Raw genomic sequence first — 12,081 nt, 5'->3', positions numbered from 1 at the left:
CTAAAGATTATTTGATCCCACTGTGAACATGTTTCATCTGCCTAAGATACCATGGAATTGACAGGCATTTAGAAAAATAACCATATATATAATATACATATGGGAATAAAGTCAACTATAGATTACTCAGAGAGAATCTAAAAACTTTATAACTTACCTTGATTAGAATGGAGAGGTAACAGAAGGTAAAAGTAAAAGTCAAATCATGTTTGTTACTCAGTGATGTCTTTTATAAAAATTAAGTGAGAGAGAAGGAGGCTGAAATCAGAGATTAAACTACGGTTTTAAATTAGATAAACTATAGATAATGGAAAGAGCTTAAACTCTGGTGTCAGGAAGATCTAAGCTATTAAACACAACCTTGCTACTCATAAGCTATATCATTTTGAGCAACTCACTTAAGCTCTCAGAGTTTCAGTCTCTTCATCATAATGTTATTCTAATTACATATATACCAGAGATTTTTTGTTTTTATTGTACTTTTAGTTGAGGGTTAAATAACATAATACAGTTTTTGTACTACAGTAGATGTTCAATAAAAAGTACATATTATCAGTATGTACTTTCTACCTCTGAGTTGGCCCTATTTCCATTGCAATAAGAGAACTTAATGGTTAATACCATTCACAATGGACAGGGAGACAAACTAATGCATAACAGTAACTGGTGAGTTTATGTGAATACACTGTTAAAATGGTAGTAAACATTCTGTTAACTTTGTTTTTGATGACAGCAAAACCATGGCAGTATTTGCATAGAAGGTTTCATTGTCACTGTTTAGTACTACAAAGTATTGGTTACTTGTATCTACTACTAGCAAAGTTATTAGTATTAAAATTGGTACTGTTTTTACTATTTGATACTAAAAGTCTTCTTGGTAGCTAAACTAAATAAAACCAATGGTGGAAGCTGAGACTGAGAGGGGTGAATAGCACAAAAAAGAGAAAGTTGATATTTCTTCTGTGTAGATGTGACACATATTTATATCCTATAAATTGATAGAATTCAAAAAGGCACATTTTCCTCCAACCTGATTAAAAAGTTCACAGTTATAGAGTGACATTAAATGCTTCATTCACCCAACCTGCCAGTGATCCCCTATACTACCAAATTCAAAGATCTACGTTATGAACTGAGTCTTTAGAAAGAATCTCAAATACCTGAGTACCTCATAACCTAGAAAGATATCAGATATAAGACAAAACATTTATGACGAAAATACTAAATAATGTTCAAACTACTATTTATAATACAATGAAAATTATTTAAGAAAAGAATGAAAACAAAATTGAACTATTCCAAACAAACCTGAGGTGCATTCTGACTTGATCTTTGTTTCAGTGCTGTGTTCTGCTGGCAAAGGCACTGAGTGTCTCAGGGCACGAGTTGTTTTTGCAGGTATTTCTATTTCAGCGGAGCTTCCTAGCTGTTTACCAAAAAGATTTTTCCTTCATAAGTAAATCATATTACTAAATGAATAAAATATACCAAAAACTGTAGCATGTGATGGTATTATGTTCCTTCATCTCCTTTCATTCTACATCTGACCTTTAAGACTCCCATTATAAATCAACACCCACCCAAACAAAATTAAATATCTATCTTTTTGGTCCATTTAAACATTACCTTGTTTTTTTCTTTAGGTTCAGGAAGTGACTCTTTGTTATTTTTTGTCCACAATGATTTAACTTCTTCAAAAATTTGCTGACTTGTATCATATGCCTTTTTCCCAGTTACCTAATTAAGACAAAAAGTAAATCAAATAACATGTTTGTAAAAGTTAAAATATATTAAAATGTATGTTACATATTTCATATGAATACCAGGTTAGAATCAAAAGAAATAAATAGAAATATAGATATAAATCTCTAGATCAAATAACTCTCCATTTTCTACATTTTATATGAAAAATTATTTGCTTCCTGTAAAATACTAAAAAATTTATACATACCATAGTCACCCTTTACCTAGTTTCACTTTCTGCTGTTTCAGTTACCTGTAGTCAACTGAGTTGGAAAATACTACATATAGTAAGTTATTTTGAGAGACCACATTCACATAACTTTTTTTACTGTATATATATATTTTACTAATTGTTCTATTATTATTTGTTGTTAATGTCTTAACTGTGCCTAATCTATAAGTTAAAATTTATCAAAGGCACTAATAGGAAAGCATATAGTATACATATTATCCATGGTTTCAGATATCCACTTAGGGGTCTTGGAATGTATCCTTGAGGATCAGGTGGCACTACTATAGTTAATACAACACCAAGAGTAAATCCTAATGTGTCAGTGATGCTGTTGCTGTAGTTGGTAATAAATTAATATGGAATCATGCTGAGCCGAAGCCCAGAAGTAAAACTATAAAGATTTATATATATATACATATATATATACATATATATATATATACACATACATGGATATATACACCAGAAAAAATCTTATTTTATAGTCAACTTTTATAGTCAACTGTTTTTTTATTTTTTAAAAGATTTATTTATGCACACAAGAGCTGGGGTGTAGGCCAGAGGTGTAAGGAGTTAGAGGATTCACCAGAGACAGAGGTAATAATGATGACTGTGGGTAATAATGATGTGTTAATGTAGGCTCATCAATTATAATAAATGTACCACTCTAGTGGGAGATGTTGATAACAGAGGAGGCTATGACAATATAATGACTGGAGTGTATGATAAATCTCTATACCTTCCTTTTAATTTGACTATAAGCCACTAACTTCCTTAAAAATAGTCTTATAAAAGGTATAGTTTTCATTCATAATGTAACAGGTAAATTTAAAATTGTAGCAATGTAACAGGGACTTCAGAAAGATGATTTAAAATAATAGACAGTTGAGGGGCCTCCCTGGTGGTGCAAGGGGTTAAGTCTTGCACTATAAAGCTATTAGCAGCCACTGCAACATGAGTACGACACCTGACCAGGGAGCTAACCCACATGGTGTAGCAGACCTCTCCTGCCTCTCCTGCCTTGCCTGCTGCTCCCTTCAGCAGTGTATTTCAGTAGATCTGCCTGTTCTGGTCCCCACACTGTCTCCAGTGAATCCTCTCACCCCTTGCACCTCTGGCCTGTACCTCAGCTCTTGTATGCATAAATAAATCTTTAAAAAAATGAAAAACAGCTGACTATAAAATGAGATTATTTTTTCTGGTGTGTGTGTGTGTGTGTGTTTTTAAATTTTTATAGTTACATTTCTGGGCTTCAGTTCAGCATAATTCCGTATTAATTTATTACCAACTACAGCAACAGCATCACTGACACATAAGGATAAAGGACCCATTTAAGATGCCACAAAGTTAATGCTTTCGCTTAAATTTGTATGGTGACTTCTTCAGTCATAAGCATCAATTAATTTCTCCAGAGAATAGTACTTTTTCCTTGGTAGAAGCATGAAATAAAAATTAACTATAAACACACTAAGACAGAGGCTAAGATGCTGACTGAATTTCTGAAGCTGCTGTTACTTTTATTTATTCAGTCACTTACATATCTATATAACTTTGGGGTTGCTGTAACTTTCATTCATATCTTCTTTCCCTTTGAAAATCTCCTGATTCCTTCTTCCAATTCTTTTCCCATATTTTTGTTTCTTATGGATTTTGTAGCTTCAACAGCTATTGATTTTTCAAGTTTTAATGAAGTTTTGGGGATAATATTGCCTCACTATCTCTAGAAAGTCAGTCACACACTGCAGAAAGAATGTATGTCTGTTTTCATCGTCCATTTACCAGCAGCAGTAGTATGACTCTTAAATCTTTGTCAAATTGAAAAGTGATTCCTTCTTCCACTTCTTTTCCTATATTTTTCTTTCTTATGGATTTTGTAGCATCAACAGCTATTCATTTTTCAAGTTTTAATGAAGTTTTGGGGAGCTTTCCAGGATTATACTTTCTATAAAAATATTTTTTTAAAACTATGTTTTTCTTCCTTAAATAGAAATATTTTTATTGTTTTGTTAAGCATATTCCTACATTTAAGAAAAATCAATCAATCCATTAGTATAAAATCTTCCTCCTCTAAATGTAAGCTTTGTTAACATTTGTGTGGATATTTTATTCTTATATGTATATTACATATATATGCACATAGAAACAAATGAAATGTCCATATTTATAGATCTACCAAAAAAGATGACGTAGATTTATATGCAGTGACATGAGTAGAAGTCAGTAATGAACTTAGTTGAAAAAAGTGATTAAAGAATAAATCATACGCTACAATATCAATGATGTTCACATTTAAATTTTAAAATAAGTTACTTTGTTTCATTTTTAACACAAATGGGATCACATTATACATATTATTGAGATTTAATTTCTTCAAAGCTTAACAATGTCACAGAAATGTTTCCATGTCAGATTATACACCTATTAAAAGGAAGTCAATTTGCTTCTTATTTTAATAGATGCATAGTTACTATTCTATAATGTAGTATTCATCGTTATAGTAGTATTCTACAATGGAAATACCACAATTTGTTTAACAAATCCCCATTGTTGAGTATATCGGCATTATGATTTCTTTAACAAGTCCCTTGTTGATGGTCATATGGCAGGTTTCCTTTTTTGAAGGGTGATTATAAACATTATAAACATTCTGTGATGAGAACTCATGGTGTTTCCTTGGGACAAATTCCTAGATGTGAAATAACTGGAATAAGTATTACATATATTTTGATTTTGGATAATATTGCCTCACTATCTCTAGAAAGTCAGTGACATACTGCAAGAAGAATATATATGTTTTCTTAGTCCATTTACCAGGAGCAGTACTATGAATCTTTTAAATCTTTGTCAAATTGAAAATCTAAACACTAGTATCTAAACAATTTGCATTTATTTGATTCCTGATGAAGCATCTTTTACATATTAGGTGATTTATGTTTATTATTTTGTGGATTGCTTGCTCATATACTTAATTTTCTTAGAGGGCATTCATTTTTTACTGATTTGACTAAACTGGCAAGGCAAAGCAAAAACAATTCTTACACTATGAAAAATATACTGATCATCAGAGGAAACAAAGGGGAAGATAGGACATGATAGGGAAGGAAGGGGGTAGGACATTGGCCCAGGAGACTGGTAGAGGGGGAATGAAGCATGCGCACATATGGAAATGTGAAAATATATCCCCCAAATATTTTTTAATATTATACTAATTTTTTTCCCAGTATGACATGTAAATCAATACATTAAATTTCACCATTCGGGTGCAATCAAAATAGTTCTCCCACCACCAAAGTGCCCACATTTCTCCACCATGCTCTTCTTCCCTCCACCCTGTTCTCTACTTCCCCTGTCCCTCACCATTTTTCTCCCCTCCTGGGGGTCTCAAATCTACAGTCTGCTTCAAGTCTTACAGTTTGTCTTTGTCTAAACCTTTGATTAGTTTCTCTAGATTCCGCATATAAGTGAAACTATCCAGTATTTAATTTTCTCCTAGCTCACTTCACTTAGTATAATCCCTTCCAGATCCACCCATATTGCTTCAAATGTCATGAGTTTATCTTTTTCTAGTAGTATTCCTTTGTGTATATTTACCAAATCTTGATCCACTCATCTGTTCTGGGGCCCTAAGGTTGTTTCCATGTCTTGGCTACTGTAAATAGTGATGCTCTAAAACTAGGAGTGAAGGTTTCCTTTTGAAATAGTAATTTTAGTGATATCTGGATAACCAGGATTAGAACTACCTGGTCACATGGTAAGTCCATTTCTAGTATTTTATTTTATATATATTTTACATTTTTCATTCTTGCATAATACATTCATTTTCATCTTGGTTATATTCCCCATACAATTCTCACCCCCCCTCTTTTGACCTTACTCCCTCCTCCCCTCCTCTCCCCCATAGTGTGTTTCTGGTTTATAGTTGCTTGTTGATTTTGAATTTTACTTTATTATAATTAGTCTTTTTCTTGGACCCTTATTTAAGTTTTCCAAATTTCCTGCTAGGTATTTACCCAAAGGACACAGAAACATTAATTCAAAAGGGCACCTGCATGCCTATGTTTATAGCAGCACTATTTACAATAGCTAAGCTATGGAAACAACCCAAATGCCCAAAAATAGATGACTAGATCAAGAAGATGTGGTACATATACACCATGGAATATTACTCAGCAATCAAAAAAGATAAACACATGCAATTTGCAGCAATATGGATGGAGCTGGAAGGGATCATGCTCAGTGAAATAAGCCAGAAAGAAAAAGAAAAATACCAGATGGTCTCTCTCATAGCAGGAATTTAGAAAACAAAACCATTTCTAGTATTTTAAGGAATCTCCACACTTCTTTCCATAGGGGCTGGACCAGTCTACATTCCTACCAACAGTGTAAAAGGGTTCCTTTTTCTCCACACCCTCCCCAAAACTTGTAATTTGTGGTATTTTTGATATGGACCATTCTTACCGGTGTGAGGTGTATCTCGTGTTTTAGATTTGCATTTCCCTGATAAGTTATGATGAACATTTATTCATGTGCCTGTTAGTCATATGTATGTCTTCTTTGGAGAAGTACCAAAGTTCTGCTCATTTTTTGAATGGTTGGTTTGTTTTCTTTTTGTTGAGTTGTATAATCACTTTGTAACTCTTGAGTATGAACTCCTTACCATATGTATGGTATGCAAATATTTTCTCCCATTTATTAGTGTCTTTTTGTTTTGATCACTATTTCTTTCATTGTTCAGAGGCTTTTTAGTTTGATGACATCCCAGTTTATTTTCTCCTTTGTTTTCTTTGCTGCTGGAGATGAGTCTGCAAAGATGTTTCTGAGATTTATATCATAGTATTGTGCCTATGTTTTCCTTTGTATATTTTATGTTTTCAGGGATTGCATACAAGTCTTTTATCCATTTTGAGTTGATTTTCATGTATGGTGTGAGATAATGGTCTAGTTTCATTCTTTTGCATGTGGCAGTACAATTTCCCCAGCACCATGTATTGAAGAGGTTTTCCTTGTTCCAGTGTGTATACTTCACTCTTTTTCATAGATTGGTTGTCCATAAACATGTGGTTTTATTTCTGGGCTTCCAATTCTATTCCATTGGTCTATGTCTCTGTTTTTGTTCTAGTAGTATGTTGTTTTAGTCATCATGGCTTAATAGTATAGTTTGAAGTCTTCATTTGATTCTTTAATTTCCCCCCTTTTCAGTCAGGAGAGCTTTGTCTATTTGGGATTTTTTTGTGGTTCCATATGAATTTCAGTATTCTTTTATTTACCTCTTTGAAGAATACCATTGGGATTTTTATTGGGATAACACTTAATCAATAAATTGCTTTTGGTAGGATGGACATTTTGACAACGTTGATTCTTCCAATCCATGAGCAGGGTTTATCTTTCCATTTTTTCATGTCTTATTCTATTTCTTTTAGCAATGTTTTACAGTTTTCCCTGTAAAGGATCCTTCAACCCCCCCCTTTTTTTTGTTAGGTTTATTCCCAAGTATTTAAATTTTTTTGGTGAGATTGTAAATGGGATGGCTTCCTTAATTTCTTCTTCTACTTCATTATTTTATATAGGAATGCAACTGATTTTTGTATGTTTATTTTGTAACCTGACACTTTGCTGAGCTCATTTATTTTTTCAATTAGTTTTTTCATGGAGTCTTCAGGGTTATTTATGTATATTATCATAACATCTGCAAATAATGATAGTTTTCTTTCTTTCCCAATTTGGATTCCTTTTGATGCTTTCTCTTGCCACTTTCTCTAGCTCCCACTTCCAATCCTATGTTGAATAGTAGTGGTGAGAGTGGACGTTGTCTTCTACCAGATCTTAGTGGAGAGACTTTCAGTTTTTCACTATAGCGAATACTAGCTGTGGGTTTGTCATATATGGCTTTTATTACGTTCCAATGCATTCAATTTATGCGCAGCTTTTCAAGAGTTTTCATCATAAATGGAAGCATATCAAATGCTTTCTTAGCATCTATTGATATGATCATGTGCTTTTTTTCTGTTTTGACGTGGTATATTACATTGATTTTCGGATGTTGAACCATCCCTATGTTCTTGTTATGAATCTTGCTATGAATGGTCATGGGGTATAATCTTTTAATGTTTTCTTGGATTTTGTTTGCTAAGATTTTATTGAGGGTTTTGTATCTATCCTTAGGGAGACTGGTCTGTAGTTTTCTTTCGTTGTGTTGTCTTTGGCATTAGTATAATATGTGCCTCATAAAATGTTTGTAAGAATTCCTTCAACCTTGATATTCTGAAAAAGTCAGAGCAGGATAGATATTAGTTTGCCTTTGAAGTTTTGGTAGAACCAACTGGCAAAGTCATCTCATCATGGACTTTTATTTTTTGGGGAGAATTGATTAGTTTCCATTTCCTTGCTTGTGATTGGTCTGTTATTTTATTTTTTTCCCTATTCAATATTGGGTGATTGTACAATTTTGATAATATATGCGTTTTTGTCTAGGTTGTTGAATTTGTGTACATTTAAACGTTTATAGCAATCTTATTATTTTATGAATTTCTGCAGTGTCTGTTGTAACTTTTTTCATTTTTGATCATATTTTTTAAGTTTTCTCCCTCTTAGCTAGCCTGCTAAAGGTTTGTATATTATTTATTTTATTCAAAGAACTATCTTTTTGCATCATTGATCTTTTGTACTGTCTTTTTGTTTTCTATTTTATTTATTTATGCTCTAGCTATTATTACTTGTTTCTACTGGCCTTAGGAATTTTTTTCTTCTTTTACTAGTTCCTTGAGTTGAGACACAAGGTTGTTTGTAAGTACTCTTTCTAGTTTCATAATGGTATGCATTGCTACATACCACCCTCTTAGAACTGCTTTTGCTGTGTCCCATGCATTCTGCAAGGTTGTGTCCTCATTATCATTTGCCTCACTGTATTTTTTAATTTCTTCTTTGATTGTGCCATTAACCCAGTGGTTGTTAAGTAATGTATTATTCACAATTCATGGATTAAAATATTTCCATGTTTTCATTTGCAGTTGATTTTTAATTCAGTACCTTTATGGTAAGAGAAAATAACTTCATATATTTTCTACCTTCATGGATTTGTTGAGGTTTGTCTTGTGACCCAGTGTGTGGTCAGTCCTGGAGAATAAGCCAAGTGTACTTGAGAAAAATGTATATTTGGTATTTTTGGGTATAGTACCCTTTTAATGACTATTAGGCACATGGTCTAGGTCTTTCTTCTGGGAGATTATTTTCTGTCATGTTGATCTGTCCATTAATGAGAGTTGGGTATTGAAGTCTCCAGCCACCTATGTATTTTCTCCATTGTCTGTTTTCTAATTTGATAGTAGTCATCTGATGTATTTTGGTGCGCTGTCATTTAGTGAGTATACATTCTTTTATATTAATTTTTTTACATCATTGTTCATTTTTAAACATTTGCTTTCCCCCACCCCCTCAGGTGTAGTCCCCATAGTTTCTCTCACCAATGCACCTGTGCACCATCACCTCAGACCCCTTTGCTCCTCCCTCCCTCACTTTGATTCTTCTCCCTCATCCTCCCCTGCAGGATGTCTCTAATTTATATTTCTCCATTTTTGCTTTGTTGTGTTTTGTACTGTTATTATTTTGTACTTTTTTTTTTTACACTGATATCTCATTTGGTTCCCCAACATTCCTGTAAGTGAAACCATCCGATATTTTTCTTTTTCCTTCTGGCTTATTTCACTGATCATAATTCCTTCTAGTTCCATCCAAGTTGCTGTGAATGGCATGACTTTATCCTTTTTGATTGTTGAATAATATTCCATTGTGTATATATGCCACATCTTCATGATCCAGTCATTTATTTTTGGGCATTTGGGTTGTTTCTAGGTTTTACCTATTGTAAATAGTGCTGCAATAAACATTGGTGTATAGGTGTTCTTTTAAGTCAATGTTTTTGTGTCCTTTGGGTAGATCCCTAGGAGTGGAATTGCCGGGTCTTATGGTAGCTGCATTTTTAGTAGACTGAGGAACCTCCAGACAGCTTTCCATAGTGGCTAGACCAGTTTGCACTCCCACCAGCAATGTTAGAGAGTTCCTTTTTCTCCACAACCTCGCCAACATTTGCTGTTGCTTGTTTTTTTTGATATGTGCCATTCTTACTGGTGTAAGGTGGTATCTCAATGTGGTTTTGATTTGCATTTCCCTGATGATAAGGGATGTTGAACATTTTTCATATGCCTGGTGGCCATTTGCATTTCCTCTTTGGAGAAATGTCTTTTAAGTTCTTCTGCCCATTTCTTGATTGGATTGTTTCTTTTGTTTTTGTTGAGTTGTGTGATTTCTTTGTATATCTTTGTGATCAGTCTCTTATCAGTTGACTGGAGTTCAAAGATTTTTTTTTCCAATCAGTGGGGTGTCTAGTGAGTATATATTGATGAGTGTTATGTCTTTCTGCTCTATATTCCCTTGTTCGTTACATAGTGTCCATCCCTGTCACAGGACTTTTTTAAGCTAGAAGTCTATTTTGTCTGATGTAAGTATGTCTGTTCCTGCTTTCCTTTGGGTGCCATTTGCTTGCAGGATTGTTTTCCATCCCTTTACTTTCTGTGTGTTTATCCTTGGCACTTAGGTGTGTTTCCTGGATGCAGCAGAAGGTTAGATTCTGCTTCTTAATCCAACTATATGCTCTGCCTTTTTTATTGGTAAGTCCAAACCATTAACATTTAGAGTGATTATCAGCATGTAAATAAGTGTCCATCACTACCATTTTGCTCCTAGCTTTTTGGTTCTATTTCATTCCTTTTTCAGTTCTTTGTGTTTGTTTTTCTCTCTGGTTTAGATCCTCAGGCTTTTTTAAAAATATTTCTTAGGGGTCGAGGGAGGGCATTGGTGGATGACCACTCCCTAAGATTTTCTCTGTCTGACAAGATCCTTATCTTTCTCTCATATGGGAAAGAGAGCCCTGGAGGATAATCTTGGCTGACATCTTTTTCCCTGGATTTTTTTTGCACATGTCATTCCATTCTCTTCTTGCCTTTATTGATTCCTTAGAGAGATCTGTTGTTAGCCTAATCAGTGCGCCTTAATAGGTCATGTGTTTGTTCCCCATCATCAGCTTCATTACTTTTCCTTTGTCTTGGACTCGGAAGTTTTAGTATTATGTCTCTTGCTGCAGTTTTCCTTTTACCTAGGTAGCAAGGCGTCTTGTTATGTTCATTTCCTTCTTCCAGTTTGGGAACTTCTCTTCCACTGTTCCCCTAAATAGGTTTTCCATTCCCTTCTCTCTTCTAGGATTCCTATGATTGTTATATTTCCTTTCAAAGTGCCTCTTCTTATATTTCCTTCAAAGTGCCTCTTCATTCTTCTTCCTTTATTCCTCTTTCCTTTTCTATCATGCTTCTTACCTCTTTTTCATCTTTGAGTTTATTGATTCATTTTTCCATTGATTTATTGTACTACCATGGCTGTCTCCTCCTCCAATTCCGCTAATGTCTTGTTTAGAGTTTTATTTTCGATCTTCTGTTTTTTGAATGTTTTTCTCATGGTATTCATTTCCTTTCCTGAGTTTTCTTTGTGTTGTTCCCTTTCTTTAGATTTCTTGATCATGGCCAGCTTGAATTCTATGTCTTGTAGGTAAAGAAGCTGTTCCATGTCTTTGTGATTTGGTTCTGGGGTTTTATTTTCTCTCTGTGGTACACTGTTCCACTGTGGGCTTGCTTGGTCATTTGTATTTTTACTTCTTCCCATTGTTTACGGTGGGTTTACTGTGTGTAGCTGGATCTGTTGTTGTATATGATCCCTTTCTCTTCACTGTTCTGGGTGTTTACTTGATTGTGGCCAAAGCTACTGGGGTCTTGTATGATCTGTGGTGGTGCTAAGGCCTCCCAAGAAGCTCTTCTGTGCCTTGTTCTGGTAGTTGGGAAGGCTGGGGGACACTAGCTCAACAGGCTGAGTCCCTGGGAACTTGCCCCACCCATTATTGATGGCTTAGGCCCTGTTTTAGTGGTTAGTGTGGCACAACGATGCTGAAGATTGCTATCTAGAAGGAGATTCTATGCAGCCCTCACTGAGGCTTGAGTCTGTCCTGATGCACTGGTGGCTGTCTTGAATGAGACACACTTCTCACATGTGGCTGGGGGCCTAAA

General features: G+C 34.4%; 1 protein-coding gene across 2 annotated transcripts in view; it reads right to left on the bottom strand.

The window, feature by feature from the left end:
- Nucleotides 1–12,081, bottom strand: part of APOOL (apolipoprotein O like) — a gene marked incomplete at its 3' end in the record, with an annotated part of 45,764 nt that overhangs the window by 6,209 nt on the left and 27,474 nt on the right. Inside the window, exons 6-7 of one of the 2 annotated variants that reach the window (XM_084258111.1) lie at nucleotides 1,603–1,737; nucleotides 1,309–1,426 (exon numbers count right to left, since the gene is read on the bottom strand). In XM_084258111.1, the coding sequence (XP_084114237.1) occupies nucleotides 1,309–1,426; nucleotides 1,603–1,737 (253 nt within the window). The remainder of the gene's footprint in view (nucleotides 1–1,308; nucleotides 1,427–1,602; nucleotides 1,738–12,081) is intronic. The other variant, XM_084258112.1, reaches the window with a different exon arrangement.

This window comes from Talpa europaea (assembly GCF_964194135.1).
Source record: "Talpa europaea genome assembly, chromosome: X".
NCBI lineage: Eukaryota > Metazoa > Chordata > Mammalia > Eulipotyphla > Talpidae > Talpa > Talpa europaea.
This window is presented reverse-complemented; position numbering and strand designations above follow the sequence as displayed.